The sequence below is a fragment of the Artibeus jamaicensis genome, unplaced genomic scaffold (assembly GCF_021234435.1).
Source record: "Artibeus jamaicensis isolate MK-2021 breed Jamaican fruit bat unplaced genomic scaffold, CSHL_Jam_final scaffold_847, whole genome shotgun sequence".
NCBI classification, from domain to species: domain Eukaryota; kingdom Metazoa; phylum Chordata; class Mammalia; order Chiroptera; family Phyllostomidae; genus Artibeus; species Artibeus jamaicensis.
Genome location: NW_026522057.1, coordinates 2,426,366 through 2,446,953, shown reverse-complemented (window position 1 = coordinate 2,446,953; position 20,588 = coordinate 2,426,366). Strand labels below are relative to the sequence as shown.

The window sequence follows — 20,588 nt, the reverse complement described above, 5'->3', positions numbered from 1 at the left end:
AATGGAAGTGAGAAAGGAAGAGGAGTGAATAGGGTGAACGTTCCAGAGCCTTCTCAGTTACCTCAGTCTCCGGACTCATGTCTAATCTACCTCTAGTGCCTGCATTTCTGGCTCCTGGCTGACATCCTGCCTGTGATTTTTTACATTCTTTTCCCCCCCCCAAATGGAGGGATTTTGACTCAAGCCTTGGCATCTCAGTGTTGTCCCCCTGAGGCTACTACCTGCCCAGGTCCAGGGCTTCCATTGTGACCCATCGTTAAGCCTTTTCATTTATTTGTTTCACCTCAACTTTTGGCTTTGGAAAAATTACGAACCAGTGGAAAAGTTGAAAGAACAATACAGCGAATGTCAGGGTCCTTTCAGCTGGATTCTCCAGGTAACATTTTAAGGTTTTGCCACAAGTGTGTTCTCTCTCTCTCTCTCTCTCTCTCTCTCTCTCTCTCTCTCTCTCGGCAGACAGACTGACACACATTTTTCTCTACTATTTGAAAGTAAGTTGCAAAGTTTTTAACACATTTTTTAGGGCAGCTTCAGGTTCACAGCGGAATTGAAGGGAGAGTACAGAGGTGTTCCGTGAGCCCAGTCCCCATTCTCAGCGTCCCCCCTGAAGTCCATTTGTTACAGCACATGAATCTGCACTGACCTGCTGTTGTCACCGGAGTCCGTAGTCATGTTAGGGTTTACTCTTGGTGCAATGCATTCTGTGCCCTGTACCTACCATCATAGGGTCATGCAGAATGACTTCACTGCCCTAAAACCCCCTGTCCTCCACCTGTTCATCAGTTACTCCCCTCTCCCCACTGGAACCACTGATCTTTTTACTGTCTATAGTTTTGCCTCTTCCAGGTCATATATTGGAATCATACGGTATGTAGCCTTTTCAAATTGGCTTCTTTTACTTAGCAATATACATTTAAGGTTGCTTCATGTCTTTCTATGATTTGATAGCTCATTTCTTTGTTAGAAATAATAATACTCTGTTTTCTGGAGGTGCCCAGTCTGTTTGTTCATTCACATACTAAAGAACATTCTGGTTGCTTCCAAGTTTTGGTGATTTTGAATAAAGCTGCTATAAACATCCATGTGTGGGTTTTTGTGTGGACATAAGTTTTCAGCTCCTTTGGCTAAGTACCAAGGAATGTGATTTCTGGATCGTATCGTAAGGGTATATTTAGCTTTGTAAGAAACTGCCAAGCTGCCTTCCAAAGCAGTTGCACTCGTCTGCACGCCCGCGGCCGTGAGCAGAGTTCCTGCCACTCCGCATCCTCGTCGGCGTCCGGCGTGCTCAGTGGTCCAGGTTTTGGCTGGTTTTCCAAGTGTAGAGTAGTGTCTCATTGTCGCTCTAATTTCCTATTTCCTGTTGACGCGTGATATGGGACATCTTTTTATATACTCTTTGCCATCTGTAATATTGTGTTTTGTGAAGTCTTTTAAGTCTGTCTGGTGTCTGTTTAGGTCTTTGGCCCATTTTAAAAATTGGGTTGTTTTAAGGGTTCTTTGTATATTTTGGATAATAGTTCTTTATCAGATGCATCTTTTACAAATGTTTTCTCTCATACTGTGGCTTGTCTTTCATTCTCTTCACACAGCACCTGTGGTGTTATATCTAAAAAGTCACTATCAAGCCCGAGGTAATCTAGGTTTTCTCCTCTGTCCTCTAAAAATGTTACAGTTTTGTGTGATCCATTTTGAGTTAGTTTTTATGAAAGGTGTAAAGTGTGTGTCTATAACCCTTTTTTTTTATTGCATTTGGGTATCCTGTTGGTTCAGTACTACTTTTTGAAAAGACTATTAGTATTGTCTTTGCTTTATCAAAGATCAATTGACTGTATTTAGGTGAGTCTGTTTCTGGGCTCTCTATTCTGTTCCCCTTATCTATTTGTTTATTCTTTTGCCAATACCACACTATCTTTATTACTGCAACTTTACAGTAAGTCTTAAAGTTGAGTAGTGCCAGTCTTCCAACTTGGGTCTTCTGCAATATTGTGTTGGTTATTCTGGGTCTTTTGCCTCTCCATATAAACTTTAGAATCAGTTTGTCGATATCAACAAAATTACTTTCTGGGATTTGATTGGGATTGCCTCGAATTCATAGATCAAGTTGGAAAGTGCTGACATCTCACAATATTGAGTCTCTCTATCCATCAACAGGGAATATCTTTCCATTTCTTTAGTTTGTCTTTGATTTTGTTCATCAGAGTTTTGTAGTTTTTCCTTGTTGAGTTCTTATACACATATTTTGTTAGGTTTATACCTGTTTCATTTGAGGGGGGTACTAATGTAAATGGCACTGTGTTTTAAGTTTCAAATTCCACTTGTTCAGTGCTGGTTTATAGGAAGGTCATTGGCTTTGCTGTTAAACTTTGTGTCATGCAACCTTGCTTGTTAGTTCAGGGGTTTTTGTCAATTCTTTCAGATTGTCTTCATAGATGATCATGTCTCTGCAAACAAAGGCAGTTTTATTTTTTTCTTCTCTATCAGTATACCTTTTATTTCCTTTTCTTATTTTATTGCATTAGCTACAACTTCCTGTACTGTGTTTAAAAAGGACTGGTGGGAAGGGACATCTGTGCCTTGTTCCTGATCTTAGAGGGGAAGCTGCTAGTTTCTTGCAATTATGTGATGTTAGCATTGGGTTTTTTTGGAATGTCATTATTTATCAAGTTGAAGAAATTCTGCTCTTTCTCTCATTTACTGAAGTTTCCAAAGTCATGACTGGGTATTGGATTGTGTCAAATGCTTTTTTCTGCATTTACTGATATGATTATATAACTTCACTCTTTAGCCTGCTGATGTGATGGATTACATTAATCGATTTTTAATTGTTGAGCTAGCCTTGCATAACTGTGATAAATCCCACTTGGTTGTGGTACATAATTATTTTTATGCATCGTTAGATTAGATTTGCTAATATTTTATTGAGGATTTTATTGTATATGTTCATGAGACATATTGATCTATAGTTTTCTTGTAATATTTTTGTATAGATTTGTCATTAGGGTAATGTTGACCTCAAGAATGAATTGTGAAGCATTCTCTCTGCTTCTATCTTCAGAAAGAGATGGTAGAGAATTGGCTTAATTTTTCCCTTAAGTGTTTGGTAGAATTCACCAGTGAGCCCATCTGAGCCAGCTGCTTTCTGTTTTTGAAGGTTATTAATTATTGATTCAGTTTATTCCTTTTAGATTGTCAGTTTCTTCCTGTGTGAGTTTTGGCAAATTGTGTCTTTCAAGGAATTGGTCCATCTATCTCATCTAGTTTATCACATTTGTGAGCATAAAATTGTTCATAATATTTATTTATTTGAAAGTAAGGTGCAGAGTTTTTGACACTTTCTTATAAATATCTTAGTTAGCATCTCCTAAAAACAAAGATATTCTCCTACATAGCCACAGTACCATTATCACACTAGGAGAATCAGCTTAAAATTTTGGTATTAATACTTATCAGTTTACTATTCACAAAGGGAAAATGTTTTGATGATCAACACCTTAACCAAATGATCACATTTAATATAACTAATGTGATGGTCTGATATATATGCCTTCTGATCTGATGCAGTAAGAAATACTAACCACTTACAGCGTTTCTGCCAAAAATTTAAACCTGAATCTAATCATAAGGAAACAATCAAATACAGTCCAGCTGACCCAGACCCTGAAAAAAGAAGAATTAGTCACCTGAGTAAACAGAGTGGAGGAGAGGGGCTGTTCCGAACTGAAAGATGCCAAAGAGACAGAACAGCCAAGTGCCATGGTGAACTTCGGTTAGAATCCAGATATGAGGAGAAAGACGACATAAAAGACATTTCAGGGGCAATTGGGTAAATTTTAACATGGACTGCATGTGCTGGTATCGAACCCTTGTTATTCTCACATAAAATAATGATAGTAGTTGTGATGCCAGTTCTAACTTGCTTTTTTTCCCTTTCATATTTTTGTTCTGGTTTTACTGAGAAAATGGAACTGTGTGCCTTATAATACAGTTTAATAGAACTCAGAGCTGTTTTCCGCCCCACTCCCTGTGGGGAGTTTTGCAGTGAATGTTTCCAGAAGGCTGCGCCTTGCCGTGCATGCAGGTGTGTGCAGGCCCCTGGGCGGGCTCCCCTCTCTGACAGACTCAGGCCCCTGTGTTGCTGATCAGAAAATGGAATTTATAGGATAGAGGCCAGAGAAGGGACTGGGTAGTAAAGGCTAAGTCTGAGAAATCAGTATGTAAAGCAATGAATTATCTCTTTGAGGGAGGTGGGACCAAGTATCTTGTAAATATTCCAAACTACAGACTTCTACACGTTTGTAGTAACTCTGTACCAATTCATTTGATCCTTTGTTTTACGGTGCGGAAGGGGATGGTGGGGTTTTTGCGTGTTTCCTGATCCTTCTCCACATCATCTGGTCATTCATGTATTACCATTCGATAATATCTATTGAACGTCTGCTGTATTTAGCGTAGGTACTGTGCTGAATGTAAAGAGTATTGTGAAAAGAAGACAGTATGTATCACATTTTAATTTTTCATTAATTTTATTTTTTTAAAGCAGACATTTAAAAAAGATTTTATTTATTTATTTTTAGAGAGAAGGGAAGGGAGGGAGAAAGAGAGGGAGAGAAACATCAATGTGTGGTTGCCTCTCACACACCCCTACTGGGGACTTGGCTCGGAACCAAGGCAGTGCCCCGACGGGGAATCAAGCTAGCAATCCTTTGGTTCACAGACCTGCCTTCAGTCCACTGAGCCGCACCAGCCAGAACGTTTTTAGTCTAGATGGGAAAACCAGCATTGAATACAAGTGAGCATTTACTTACATCTGTTGTCACGCTCCAGCGAAGAGTTGGAGGTGCTGTGAGAGGGGGCAGTAGGGTAACTGTCCCAGCCTGAGATGGCAGCTCAAAGTGCACCTCGAAGGTGTGTACCCCACACCTCTGCCCGCTCTGATTACACCCGGTCCCCATCTGCCTGGTTCCTGCACATCCTCTTCCGCATTTTGAAGACCCGGCTAACATTTCTAAGTACTTCGGATATTAATTTATAAAGGCAGTTTGTTATCCTTGTTGAATGAAAGAAGCACTCTCCTCCATGGACAGAATCTGCCCATTTTTCAAGAGAGGCTGGAAATGTAAATTTGTGAAATCTCCTGACTTACAAATGTTAACAAACTTTAAAAATGCTATACACTTGGTGGGCTAAACATCACACATCTGTCGGCCCTCAGTTTGCAGCATCTTCTGGAGGGGACACAGGGACAAGAGCATTCTCAGTCAAAGGTTAGATGAGACTCCCTTCTGCTGTCCAGCCCTAAATTAAAAATTAAAAAGATAAGTTTCTGAATAAAAGGTTCAGAATACCGAGGACAGGAACCAAAAGAAGTTTTTTTTAAACCAAGTCTTTTTAATTTTCTTCTCAATATAATATTAAATAGTAATTATTACCTTTGCTGATTTCTTAGCCCACTGCTGGTGAAGTTTCCTTCTTGCTTTCATTTTTTAAAAATCCTCTCATTAAAAAAAAAATCTTACTTTATAGCAGAACTATATAGGACACATGGACAAAACCAAGGGGGAGGGTGGAAGCAAGAAAGGGAGGTGAGTTTGAAGGGGGTGGGGGGAGGGGTGGGGAAAAAATATGGGCAACTGTAATTGAACAACAATAAAATTATTTAAATTAAAACAAATCCAAACAGTAAAGTTCCTTTTACTTTATAAGGAGAAGACAAAACAGATGCCTCCATGATCAGCCTTCATGACCGTGGGGGTTCATGTTTCTCTAGAGGTGAGATGATCAGCTTTCCACTTTTTTTTTTTAAGGTAACAGTGTTGTTTCCTCTTTTTATTTATTTATTTAGTTGATGTTATTGAGGTGTAATTGACATATAACATTATATTAATTTCAGGTATACAATGTAATGATTTGATATTTGTATATATTGCAAAATGATCACTACAATACCACAGTAAGTCTAATTAACATGTTACCACACATAGTTACATAATTTTTTTCCTTTTAAAAAATTTGCATTGAGTTTATTGGGGTGACATTGGTTAATTATATAGGTTCAAGTGTACAGTTCTATAGTACATCACCTGTGTTGTGTTGCGTGCTCACCACCCCAAGTCAGGTGTCCTTCCATCACCATTTATTCCCCTCCCCCCATGCCCTCCCCTCTGACACGCACCATGCCGTTGTCTGTGTGTATGAGGGTTTTTTTTGCTTAGTCCTTTCACCTATTCATCCAGCTCCCCAACCTCCCTCCCCTCTGACTGCTGTCAGTCTGTTCTCTATGAGTCTGTTTCTATCCCCCCTCCACCCTCCCTACCCCTCCCTGTGCAACCCACCTCAGCGCCTGCAGCCTATGGGGAGAGGCCAGGCAATGGTTCAAGGCCACATGTTGCTCCAGGGGGATGGGCCTGCCATAAATCCAAACCATGCATGTGTTTTTATTTTGTTTGTTAGTTTATTTTGTTCATTACATTCCACATATGAAGGAAATCATATGGCACTTATCTTTCTCTGACTGGCTTATTTCACTTAACATAATGCTGTCCAGATGCACCCATGCTGTTGCAAAGATTTAAGATTTACTCTCTCAGCTACTTTCGCATATGCAGGACAGTACTGTTAACTAGTTGCAGCGTATTACAGCCCCATGACATTGTATAACTGGAAATTTGTACCTTTTGACTCCCTTCACTCATTTGGTCTTCCCTTCAGTCCCTACCTCTGGCAACTACCAATCTGTTCTCTATCCATGAGCTGTTTTTTAATTTTTAAAAAAGATTCCTCATATAAATGAGATCATATGGTGTTTTTCTCATTTAGTGCAGCATAATGTCTTCAAGGTTCATTCATGTTGTTGCTAACGGCAAGATTTAATGCTTTTCATGGCCAAATAATATTCCATTTCAATATACAGAGGTAGGCAAAAGGCAAAAGCAGCTCGTTGGTTACTGGTTAAATTACCAGCTATCATTACCTAAAAGATAAATCATAAGTAAAGATGTGAAATAACAACAATAAGACAAATAACACAAATACATAACATAAAAATTAATAAAATAATACAAGGATACGCTGTATGTTTCATGTACGCACAACTGTAAACTAACTTTCGCCCCCCCTGCGTATCCACCACCTTTTCTTCACCCGTTTATTCATCAGTGGGCTCTTCGGTCGACTCCATATCTTGGCTGTTGTAAGTAATGCAGCAGTGAACATGGAGGTGCATGTCCATTTTTGAGTTTAGCGTTTTCATTTTCTTTTTTTTTTTTTAATTTTTATTTATTTATCTTTAGAGGGGAAGGGAAGGAGAGAGGGAGAGAAACATCAATGTATGGTTGCCTTTCATGCGTCCCCTGCTGGGAACTGGCCTGCAGGGAACCTGCCTGCAACCCTGGCATGTGCCCTGACTGGGAATCGAACCGCGATTGTCTGGTTTGCAGGCCCGTGCTCAATCCACTGAGCTACACCAGCCAGGGCTTCGTTTTCATTTTCTTTAGAAAAATACCCAGAAGTGGAATTGCTAGGTCATATGGTGGCTGTATGTTTAATTTTTTTGAAGAACTTTCATACTGTTTTCTGTCATGTCTGAACCACTTTACATTCCCACCAACAATGCGTAAGGGTTTCCTTTTCTCTACATTCTCACCAACACTTGTTATTTCTTGTCTTTTTGATAATTATTCTAACAGGAGTGAGGTGATATCTCATTGTGGTTTTGAGTTGCATTTCCCTGATGATCAGTGATATTGAGCATCTATTCATGTACTTGTTGGCCATCTATATGTCTTCTTTACTTATTTATTTTTAATATTTTATTTTATTCTTATTTTAAAAATTTTTAAAGATTTTATTTATTTATTTTTAGAGAGAGGAGAAGGGAAGGAGAAAGAGAGGGAGAGAAACATCAGTGTGTGGTTGCCTCTCACATGTCCCCTAACAGGGACCTGGCCCACAACCTAGTCATGTGCCCTGATTGGGAATTGAACCGGTGACCTTTTGGTTCATAGGCCCACATGCAATCCACTGAGCTGCACCAGCCAGGGCTATTTTATTTCTTTTTAGAAAGAGGGGAAAGGAGAGAGAAAGAGGAGAGAAACATTGTTTGGCTGCTTTTCTTACATGCCCCAACTGGGGTCCAAAACTGCAACTCAGGCACGTGTCTTGACCAGGAGTCAAACTGGCAACCCTTCCTCCATGGAATGTTGCCCAACCAACTGAGCCACATCAATGTCTCTATATGTCTTCTTTAGAAAAATGTCTATTCAGATTCTATGCCCATTAAAAAAAAATTATTTTATTGTCCTGGCTAGTGTAGCTCAGTGGATTGAGCACGGGCCTGTGAAGCAAAGGATTGCAGTTCGATTCCCAGTCAGGGCACATTCCTGGGTTGCAGGCCAGATCCCCAGTAGGGGATGCATGAGAGGCAACCACACATTAATGTTTCCTTCCACTCTTTCTCTTTCCTGTCCCTCTCTCTAAAAATAAATAAATAGAATACTTTAAAAAATTATTTTATTGTTGTTCAGTTGTCTGCATTTGTTTTATTTTACAGTTGTCTGCATTTTTCCCCACTGCTCCCCTCCACCCCAACCAAACCCCTCTCCCTTCCTTGCTTCCACCTTCCCCCTTAGTTTTGTCCATTAGTTCCTGATCTCTGCCCATTTTTAAATCGATCGTTTGGAGTGGGGTGTTGCTATTAAAGTTATATGAATTACTTATATATTTTGGATATTAACTCTTTATCAGTTATATAAGATTTGCAGCTGTTTTCTCTTATTTTCATTTTGCAGAAGCTTTGTAGTTTGATGTAGTCCCACATTTTTGCTTTTGTTGCCTTTGCATTTCGTATCAAGTCCAAAAAATCATCACCAAGACCGATGTCAAGGGGCTTACTGTCTATATTTTTGTCTACAAGTTTTATTTTTGCGTATGGTGTACAACAGTGTTAGAGAAAGAAACCTTGTACCCATTTTCAGTCGTGCTCCGTTTTCCACGTTTTCCACCAACCACCCCTAGCCCTAGGTAGCTACTAATCTACTTTCTGTCGTTATAGATTTGCCTGGTCTGGACGTGTCATATAAATTGAACCCTGCAATGTGTGGTCTTCTGTGACTAGCTTCTTTTGTTTCATATGATTCAGGATTCATCCATGTTGAAACATGGATCAATATTTTATTCCTTTTTATGATGAAATCATATTCTGTTGTATGGATATACCACATTTTATTTACCATACATCTACTGATGGACATTTAGGTTGCTCCCACTTTTTTACTCTTATGAATAAACTGCTAAAAACATTTAAAGCTCACTATGGCTGGTGTGGCTCAGTGGATTGAGCACTGGCCTGCACACCAAAAGACTGCCAGTTCGATTCCCAGCCAAGGTACATGCCTGGGTTGTGGGCCAGTCCCTGGTTGGGGGCATGTAAGAGGCAACTGACCTATGTTTCTCTCCCTCTCTATCTCCTTTCCTTCCCCTCTCTCCCTCTTCTCCTCCCCTCCTCTTCTCTTTTTTAAAATCTTTAAAAAAGAAAGATCATTTAAAGCTTAATTTTGTGTAGGCATAAGATATTTATTTCTCTTGGGTATGTATATTTAGCGATAAATTGCTGAGTTATATAGTGACTCTATATTTAACCCACTGAGGAACTGTTCTCCAAAGCCGCTTCACCATTTTACATTTCCGCTGTCCCTGGAACACACCAGGGATGTGTTCCATTTCCCTCCATGCCTTCCACTCCTAATACTTAAGAGAATGGCAGTGATGACAACCAACTATAACTTTTCCTGTCTTCGGATGGGGACTGAGGGTCGTATATCCTCTTTATTTTAAATAGAAATATTACAAAGCAATAAGTATACAAAAGTTTTCAAGACAGAACATTTTGTTGACCAACTTTTTATTTGTTCTGTCCCTTTTTCATAACTAAGTTATCTTTTGAGAATGGAATGGTACCATGTTCTTTTAATTATAGCCTATCAAGCACATCTTTCTCCCAGATGAAGGAAAGAATGTCATATGGCAGATGACTGAAGAGTCATCTTGTCCATGGGTCTCTGGCACATGTGAACAGTCTAGGCCGTGCTTTCACAGAGAGCCCTCTTTTATTATGTGGACTTTTAAAATTACATTGAACTTTAAAGTAAATTCCAGACATTGTCATTTTAACTATAAATGCCTCAGTATGCCTTTCTAACAGATAAGAACTTTTTAAAACCTGACCAGCATGTCACTCTCTCACATTAGCTATAGTGCCATAATGTCTTCTTTCTCTAGCACATTTTGACATGGTAATTTATTTTTTAAGATGACTTAAAATATTCACAAATTATATTCATCAAGCTATATTTATGTGAACACATTTTAAATTAAGTCTTGATTGTGGGAAAACAGTTAAATAGTGGAAATATGTGTGCTTCTTTCAGAGGGTTAGTGTAGAGGCATTAAAAATTATGATATGAAATATTTTTAATGACCCAAGGAAACATTAAAGCTAAAATGTTAAATGAAATAGGCACAAATACACACAAATATGTATCAAATATTAGTATGATATTTTACATACATGCATACATAGATGTATACGTGCATATATACAGAAAGAGAGAAATGTGGCTGAAATGAAGACTTCTGTGCTAAAATTTTAACAGAACCTAATTCTACTGATTTTTTTAATTAAAAAAAATCTTTATTTTTTATTAAAGATTTTATTTATTTATTGTTAGAGAGAGGGGAAGGAAAGGAGAAAGTAGGAGAGAAACATCAGTGTGTGGTTGCTCTCATGTGTCCCCAACTGGGGACCAGGCCCACAACCCAGGCATGTGCCCTGACTGGGAATCGAACCAGCAACCCTTCAGTTTGCAGGCCTGTGCTCAATCCACTGAGCTACACTAACCAGGGCTCTACTGATTCTTTTTTGTTAACTAAAGTCCATATGTCACTCAGATTAGTTTTTTCCTAACGTCCTTCCTTTGTTCCAGGACCCACCCAGGGTACCACGTAACATTGTGTTATCATGTCTCCTTAGGCTCGTCTTGGTTGTGATGGTTTCTCAGACTTTCATCAGTTTTGATGACTTTGATAGTTTCTTTTTAATTTATCAATTACAGTTGACATTCAGTATTATTTTATATTAGTTTCAGGTGTATAGCATAGTAGTTTGACATTTATATACTTTACAAAGTGATCCTCCTGATAATCTAGTACTTACCTGGCATCATACGTATTTATTACAATGTTATTACCTATCTTCTCTGCCGTGCTTTGCCTCCCTGTGACTGTGTTGTGACTACCAATTTGTACTTTGTAATAGCTTCATTTTGTTTGCCTAGTCCCTCAGCCCCCTCCCATACGGCAACCATCATCTTGTCCTCTGTGAGTCTGTTTCCATTTCATTTATTTTATTCTTTAGGTTCCACATATAAGTGAAAAAAATCATATTTGTTTTTCTGTGTCTGATTTATTTCACTTAGCATAATATCCTCTAGGTCCACAGATGTCGTTACAAGTGGTAAGATTTCATTCTTTTTTGTGGCTGAGGGATATTCCATTGTATTTAAGTACCACATCATCTTTGTCCAGTCTTCTGTTAATGGGCACTTAGGTTGCTTCCACATCTTGTTATTGTGAATAATGCTGCAGTGAACGTGGGGGTACATATATATCTTTTCACGTTAGTGTTTTGTATCTCTTCAAATAAATACCCAGAAGTGGAATTGCTGGGTGATAAGATAGTTAGTTGTATTTTTAATTTTTCAGAAACCTCCGTACTATTTTCCACAGCGGCTGCACCAACTTACAACCCCACCAACAGCACATGAGGGTTCCCCTCTCTCCACATCCTTGCCAACATCTGTTGATTTATTGATGACAGCCATTCTGACAGGTGTGAGGTGGTATCTCATTGTGATTTTAATTTGCATTACTCTGACAATTAGTGATACTGAGCATCTTTTCATATGTCTGTTGGCCATCTGAATATCCTTTTTGGAGAAATGTCTATTTAGGTCCTCTGTCCATTTTTTAAATTGGATTGTTTGTTTGTTTTTGGTGTTGATTAGTATGTGTTATTTATAAATTTTGGACATAAATCCCTTATTGCATGTATCATTGGATAACATCTTCTCTCCCAATTAGTAGGCTGTCTTTTGATGGTTTCCTTTGCTGTGCAAAAGCTTTTTAGTTTGATATAATTCCATTTGTTTATTTTTCTTTTGTTTCCCTTGTTTAAGGAGATATACCAGAAAAAAATATTACTAGGAGCAATGTCAGAGAGTTCACTGCCTTTCTTTTCTTCTAGGAGTTTCATAGTTTCAGGTCTTAACATTAATTTAAGTCTTTAATCCATTTTGAGTTTATCTTTGTATATGGTATAAGAAGGTGGACGTTTCCTTTTTCTTTTGCATGTATCTGTCCCAACACTATTTGTTTTCCCAACACTATTTATTGAATAAACTGTCTTTACCCCATTGTATATTCTTGCCTTCTCTCATTTACATTAATTGAACACGTGGGTGTGGGTTTATTTCTGTGCTCTTTGTTCCGTTCCATGGATCTCTGTGTCTGTTTTTATGCCAGTACCTTTCTGTTTTGGTTACTATAAGCCTTGTAGTAGAGTTTGGTATCTGGTAGCACGATACCTCCAACTTCGTTCTTTGTTCTTTGTTCTTAAGATCGCTGTGGCTCTGTGGGGTTTTGTGGTTCCACATAAATCTTAGAATTACTTGTTTTAGTCCTGTGAAAAAGGCTGTTGGTATTTTGATAGGGATTGCGCTAAATCTACAGATTTCTTTGGGTAGTGTGGATATTTTAATGATGCTAATTCTTCCTCTCTGTTTGCGTGGTGTGTGTTTCCATTTATTTGTGCCTTCTTCAGTTTCTCATAGTTTTCCAAGTACAGGTCATTTACTTCGTGGTTACATTTATTCCCATGTATTTTATTGCTTTGGGATGTAAACTAGACTGTAAATAGGATTGTTTTCTTAATTTCTCTTTCTGATAGTTTGCAATCAGTGTAGAAAAATGCAGCCGATTTCTGAATATCAGTTATGTATCCTGCTACTTTACTGAGTTTATTTATCAGTTCTAATAGGTTTTTTTGGTGGAATCTATAGGGTTCTCTCTATATAGTATCATGTCATTTGCAAATAATGGCCGTTTTATAGCTTTTTTTCCAATTTGGATGGCTTTTATTTCATTTTCTTGTCTGATTGCTGTGGCTAAGACTTTTCCTTAATATCTTTCAATACCTGTTCCATATTTAAACATCCCTGACTATCTTGAATATGCCTTTTTGCAGATCTGAACAAGGTCTACACATTTGGTTGTTTTGTCTTTTAATTATCTTTTATTTTAGACGATTTTTATAAATCTAGATCAACTAAATTTGAAGCTTCACCCCTGCTATCACTGCAGGCTCTGTAATCTTGTGCAAGTTAATTTAGTGTTTTCTGCACTCCCCCATTACTACCACTACTTGATTTCCTACCTTTAATTGGCATCCGTTTTCAACTCTTTTAACTTAATTCGTTGGGTATTTACCTCCAGATCTGTAAATAACATACTTATATTGCCAGTTCTTTATTTCTATTTTGAGTATTATCTGTTGACTTTCTATAGTGGAAATGAAGATTTAGTACTCTGTCACACTCACCGCTTTTCCACCCCAGATGTGAAGTCTAATACAATTGTTCTATATAATTAGAACAACATTCAGTCTGTTTACTGTGACCATGACAATGCTATTTATAAATACCATGATTACAGTGTTCTCACTGCACATTTTTTTCTGAAGTCAATAATAGTTCTGCTTTTTGTTTTGCTTAGTTTCCTATGTACGTATCACTATGCAACTTCCCCATATGTTTAAACACATTAGGGAGTCTGTCAGTTTTATTATCTCAAAGAAATCTCTCTAGAAGCCTTTTGACATGTACTACTGTTGACTGTTTTCTGTCCCTGTTGCCCAGCTGTAGACCTGAAGTCTCTCTTTATCATCATCCTCTGTATATCTGATTTTCTGGATTCCATGCTTTTTTCATTTTCTTCTTCATTTCATGGAATACATTCACTATTAATTTTCTGAGAAAGGATGAAAAGGAAGTAAATTTTTTGAGACTTTGCCTGTATGAAAATATTTTTTCCTCAAAAATATTGTATGTATTTTGTTTTTAGAGAGGGGAAAGGAGGGAGAAAGTGAGGGAGAGGAACATCAACGTATGGTTGCCTCTAGTGCACCCCTTACTGGGGACCTGGCCTGGGGAGTCAGGGCATCCCAGACATGTGCCCTGACTGGGAATCGAACCTGCTGGGAATCAAACCAACAACCCTTTGGTTTGCAGGCCAGTGCTCAATCCACTGAGCCACACCAGCCAGGGCTAAAAATATTTTTATTCTGATCTCGTACTTAATTGATAGTATAGCTATGTGTAGAATTCTTGATTATAAATTACTTTCCATCAGTATTTTGAAGCTATTAGTTCATGGTATTCTGAGCTTTCAGTGTCCTGTTGAGGGGGCTTCTGATATTTTATTATTTGAATAAAACCTGGTTTTATTGTTCTCTCTGGAAATTTGAATGTTTGGAAATTTTACAAAGATGTACCTTGCTGGAGGACTATTTTTAACACCGAGTCATACAGTCAGAAAGCCCTTTCAAATTAAAAAAACTCAAGTCCTTTACTTATGGGGAAATTTTACTAAATTATTTCTTTGAATATTTTCTCCTTCCATTTTTTCTTATTTTCTCTTCCTGGAACACCCATATTTAGATGTTATGTCTCTAGACTGGTCCTCTAATTAAAAGGTTTTTTTCCTCATTTTTTATCTTTGTTTCTTGTTCTACATTGAGAGATTTCCTCTAGTTATTGTCTGACCCTTTTTTATTTCTGCTATCATGTTTTTACACTTGATCATAGCCAAAATGTGGAGAAGTGATCTGCTATCATGTTTTTAATTTCCAAGAGTTATTTTCCTTTTTAGTCATTAAATACACTATTTTTGGAAAATGACATCTTTGAGAGATCCAAGATGGCAGAGGAGTAAGTGGAAGCTACTTCCCAGGACCTCCCCCCAGGACCAACCTGGAATTACAACTACATTGTGGGTAAATCATCTTGACAACACACTGAACACTAGCTGAAGAGGAAAGGAAACACTTCAGTGCACTGTGACCGGTACAGCGTGCAGAGGAGGTGGAAAGGGCTGGCTTGGCTCCCACGGACGACAGCTGAAGTGCCAGAGGGATATTTCTCAGGTTCCCCCTGAGAAACGTGGGGGACCCCAACCCGTGCTCCCCAGCCTACAGCACCAGAGCTGGAAAGGAACCCAAATAACATCCAGATGTGAAAAGCAGCAGGGATTCTGTCCACCAGGGAGAGACAGCTAGAGGTGCAGAGAGCCTTTTGAAGGGTTAAAGCACAAAGTTTCATTTGCAGCCACTTACCCCGGGTGCTGGCAATGGGAGGGCAGAGTGAACTAGAGATGCTTGAGGAGTGTCTGGGGTTGGTGGCTCTGGGGAGAGAACTGAGGGAACAGCCTCCAGAATACATGGGCTTAGTCATTCTCTGTACTGGAGGAGCTGTCTCTCTCAGGCAGAACATTCCTCTCCAAGTAGCATCAGCTACAGGGGAAGCAATAGCCCCACCCACAGGAATTACTCTGCCCCACCCTGTGGTGCTTAAGCCTGACTGCTGTTTACAGATTGATTAGATTAGAAATTGATCAGTTAGACAGTTTATTTAACACCTATGGTGGAAAAATACAAAGAAGCGGCTGAAATGGAAAGACAAAGAAACAGACCCCAAATGAAAGAGCAAGAGAATTTTCCAGAAGAACTAGATGAAATGGAAGTAAGGAATTTATCACATAGAGAGTTTAGAATAATGATTATAAGGATACTCAACAGCATGAAAAAAGACATAGAAACCATAAAAAAAGGGTCAGTCAGAAACAATACAGTATCTGAGATAAATAATACACTGAGGGACTAAAAAGTAAGTTAGATGAAGCAGAGGATCAAATCAATGTTTTGGAAGACATGGTAGAAAAAACAGCAGCAAAAAGAAAAAATTAAAAAAAAACAAGGAGCGCTTAAGAAACATCTTGGACAATATGAAGTGTAGCAACATCCATATCATGTGAATTCCAGAAGGTAAAGAGAGTGCAAGAGATTCAGAACCTATTTGAAGAAATAATGACTGAAAACTTCCCTAATCTGGTGAAGGAAAAAGTCACACAGGTCCAGGAAGCTCAGAGAGTCTCAAACAAGTTGGACCCAAGGAGGCCTACACTGAGACACATAATTAAAATGACAAGGCTTAAAGACAAGGAGAGAATCCTAACAGCCACAAGAGAAAAGCAGGTAGTTACCTATAAGAGATCACCAATTAGATTGTTATCTGATTCCTCATTAGAAACATTTCAGGCCAGAAGGGAGTGGCATGAAATATTCAAGGTGAAGAAAAGCAAGAACCTACAACCAAGGCTCCTTAACCCAGCAAGGTTATTGTTTAAAATTGAAGTATAAATAAGGAGCTTCCCAGACAAGGAAAAACTAAAGGAGTTTGTTAATACCAAACCAATCCTGCAACAGATATTAAAGAGCTTGCTTTAAGAAGAAGAAGAAAAATAGAAAGCGGGGGTGGGAGGTGGGAAACAGAGGAAAGCAGTCTAACAATAAAATTGCCCTGGCTGGTGTGGCTCAGTGGGTTGAGTGCTGGCCTGTGGACCACGGGGTTACCAGTTCGATTCCCAGCACATGCCTGGGTTGTAGGCCAGGTCCTCAGTAGGGGACACGTGAGAAGTAACAACACATTGATGTTTCTCTCCCTCTCTTTCTCCTCCTCTTCCCCTCTGTATAAAAATAAGTAAAATATGTTTTAAAAAATGGCACCACATATGTATTAATATCACCTTAAATGTAAATGGCTTAAATTGAACCTACCAAAAGACAGAGGGTAACTGAATGGATAAGAAAACAAGACCCATATATATTCTGCCTCCAAGAGACCCATCTCAGATTGAAAGATACACACAGACTAAAAGTAAAGGGTTGGAAAAAGATATTTCAAGCAAATGGAAAAGAAAAAAAAGTTGGGGTAGCAGTACTTATATCTGACAAAGTGGGCTTTAAAACCAAGCCTCACCTTTGTCCTTAAAAGACAAAGAAGGACACTACCTAATGATAAAGGGAACAATCCAACAAGAGAATATATATGTGTAGTAAACATTTATGCACCTAACATAGGAGCACCTAAATATGTGAAGCAAATCTTGATGGGTATAAAAGGAGAGATCAACAGAAAAACAGTCATAGTAGGGGATTTTAATACCTCAGTGACTTCAGTGGACTGATTTTTCGGGCAGAAAATCAATAAAGAGCAGCCTTAAACAACACACTTCACCAAGTGGATTTAATTGCTATCTTCAGAGCCTTTCATTCCAAAGCAGCAGAATATACATACTTTTCATGTGCACATGGAACACTTTCTAGGATAGACCACATGCTAGGACACAAAACAAGTCTCAAATGTAAGAAGACTGAAATCACATCAAGCATCTTCTCTGATCACAGTGCTATGAAACTTGAAGTCAATCACAAGAACACTAAAACACACTCAAAGACATGGAAGCTAAATAACATGTTATTAAACAATGAATGGGTCAACAATTAGATCAAGGAAGAAATTAAAAGATACCTTGAAACAAATGAAGATGAGGACAACAATTCAAAATCTGTGGATACTGGGAGAGTAATCCTAAGAGGGAAATTTATAACATTACAGGCCTATCTCAAAAAAAAACAACAAGGAAAAGTTCAAATAAACAATCTAATATCACACTTAAGGAACTTGAAAATGAACAACAAACAAAGCCCAATGTGAGTAGAAGGAAGGAATTAATTAAGATCAGAGCAGAAATAAATGAAATACAATCTAAAATAAAATATAAAAGATCAGTGAACCCAAGAGCTGGTTCTTTAAAAAGATAAACAAGATTGAGGAATCTTTAACCAGGCTCATCGAGAAAAAAGAGAAAGGACCCAAATTAATAAAATAAAAAATGGAAGAGGAGAAATAACAACTGACACCAAAAAAAAATACAGAGGGTTATAAGAAAATATTATGAACAATTATATGCCAACAAACTGGATAACCTGAATGAAATGGATGAATTCCTAGAAACATACAGTCTTCTAAAAATGAATACGGAAGAACCAGAGATCTGTTAGGTGTAGTCTGTCTGAATAGACTGAATAATCTCAGACAGACTACACCTGACAAATTTGAAGCAGTAAACAAAACACTCCCAACGAACAAAAGCCCTGGACCCGCTGCCTTCCCAGGTGAATTTTACCAAACATTCTAAGAACTAACACCTTTCCTTCTCAAACTATTTCATAAAATTCAAGAGGAAGGAAAGCTCCCAAACTCATTTTACGAGGCCAGCATTATCCTAATTCCAAAACCAGATACTAAAAAGAAAAAGTTATAGGGCAATATCACTGATGAACATAGATGCTAAAATTCTCAACAGAATATTAGCAAACTGAATACAGCAATGCATTAAAAAGATCATACACCATGATCAAGTGCAATTTACTTTGGGAATGCAAGGTTGGTACAACATTCACAAATCAATAAATGTTATTCACCACATAAACAAAATGAAGGATAAAAACCACATGATTAAATCAATAGGTGCAGAAAAAGCTTTTGATAAAACCCAGTACCAATTTACGATAAAAACTCTCGGCAAAGTGGGAATCAAGGGAAAATGCCTAAACATAGTAAAAGCCGTATATGACAAACCTATTGCAAGCATCATGCTCAATGGGCAAAAACTACAAGCAATCCCCTTAAGATTGGAAACAAGACAGGGATGTCCACTTTCACCTCTTATTTAACATAGTAGTAGAAGTCCTAGCCACAGCAGTCAGACAAGAAGAAGAAATAAAAGGCATCCAAGTTGGAAAGGAAAAAGTAAAACTGTCTTTATTTGTAGATGACATGATACTGTACATAGAGAACCCCAAAGAATCCACCAAGAAACTGCTAGAACTGATAAATGAATTCAGCAAAGTAGTGGGATACAAAATTTATATTCAGAAATCAGTTGCATATTTATATGCCAATAACAAACTAACAAAAAGGGAAATTAGGAAATCAATCCCATGCACAACTGCTTCAAAAAGAATACAATATCTAGGAATAAAACTAACCAAGGTTGTAAAAGACCTGTGCTTAGAAAATTACAAGACACTGAAGAAAGAAATTGAATACAAGTAAGTGGATAAGATACCAATAAGTAGAGGATACAAATAAGTGGAAGCACATACCATGTTCGTGGATAGGACAAATTAACATTAAAATGTCCATACTACCCAAAGCAATCCATAGATCAACATGATTCCAATGCTGTATTTCACAGAACTAGAACAAATATTTCAAAAATTTATATAGAACCACAAAAGGCCCTGCACAGAAACAGCGATCCTGAGGAAGAAGAACAAAGTTGGAGGAATCACGTTACCTAATATCAAACTATACTACAAGGCCACAGTAATCAAAACAGCCTGATACTGCCATAAAAACAGATGCATAGATCAATGAAAACAGAATGGAGAGCCCAGAAACAAACCCACACCTTTACAGTCAGTTAATATTCAACAGAGGAAGCAAGCACATGCAATGGGCTAAAGATAATTTATTTAATATGTGGTGTTGGGAAAATTGGACAGATACACGTAGAAAAATGAAACTAGACCACCTTCTTACACCACATAGAGGAATAAATTCAAAATGGACCAAAGATGTAAATGTTACACCTGAAGCCAAAAATTGTAGAAGAAAACATAGGCAGCAAAATCTCAGACATTGCTCGTAGAAATTTTTTATCGGACATGTCTCCCCAGGCAAGGGAAACAAAAGAAAAAATAAACAAATGGGATTACATCAAACAAAAAAGTTTTTACACAGCAAAGGAAATCATCCATCAAATAAAAATACAACCCACAGAATGAGAGAACATATTCACCAGTACATCTGATAAGGGGTTAATATCCAAAATTTATAAAGAACAACAAAACTCAACACCAAAAACACAAGCAACCTAATTTTAAAAATTGCCAAGGATCTGAATAGACCCTTCTCCAAAGAAGACATGCAGCTGCCCAACAGTCAGTGAATAGATGCTCAATGTCACTAGCATCAGAGAAATGCAAATAAAAACCACAGTGAGATACCGCCTCACACCTGTCAGAATGGCCATCATCAATAAATTAAAAAATGACAAGTGCTGGTGAGGATGTGGAGAAAGGAGAACCCTTCTGCACTGTTGGTATGAATGCAGACTGGTGTAGCCACTGTGGACAGCAGTATGGAGATACCTCAAAAAATTAAAAATGGATCTGCCTTTTGACCCAGCAATCCCACTTCTGGGAGTATATCCAAAGGAACCTAAACCACTAATTTGAAAGAATGTAAGCACCCCTATGCTCATTGCAGCATTCTTTACAGTTGCCAAGATATGGAAGCAGCCAAAGTGTCCATCAGTAGATGAGTGGATAAAACAACTATGGGACATTTACA

The 20,588-nt window shown here is 38.0% G+C and overlaps 1 protein-coding gene across 7 annotated transcripts in view; it reads left to right on the top strand.

Annotated features, from left to right (window-relative positions):
- Positions 1-20,588, top strand: part of ST3GAL3 (ST3 beta-galactoside alpha-2,3-sialyltransferase 3) — a 193,999-nt gene that overhangs the window by 48,190 nt on the left and 125,221 nt on the right. Inside the window, exon 1 of one of the 7 annotated variants that reach the window (XM_053660211.1) lies at positions 5,712-5,769. The exons of the other annotated variants lie outside the window; for them this stretch is intronic. Within the exon in view, the coding sequence (XP_053516186.1) occupies positions 5,727-5,769 (43 nt within the window). The 5' untranslated portion in view covers positions 5,712-5,726. Of the gene's footprint in view, positions 1-5,711; positions 5,770-20,588 lie in introns of those variants that run through there. 7 annotated transcript variants of the gene reach the window in all.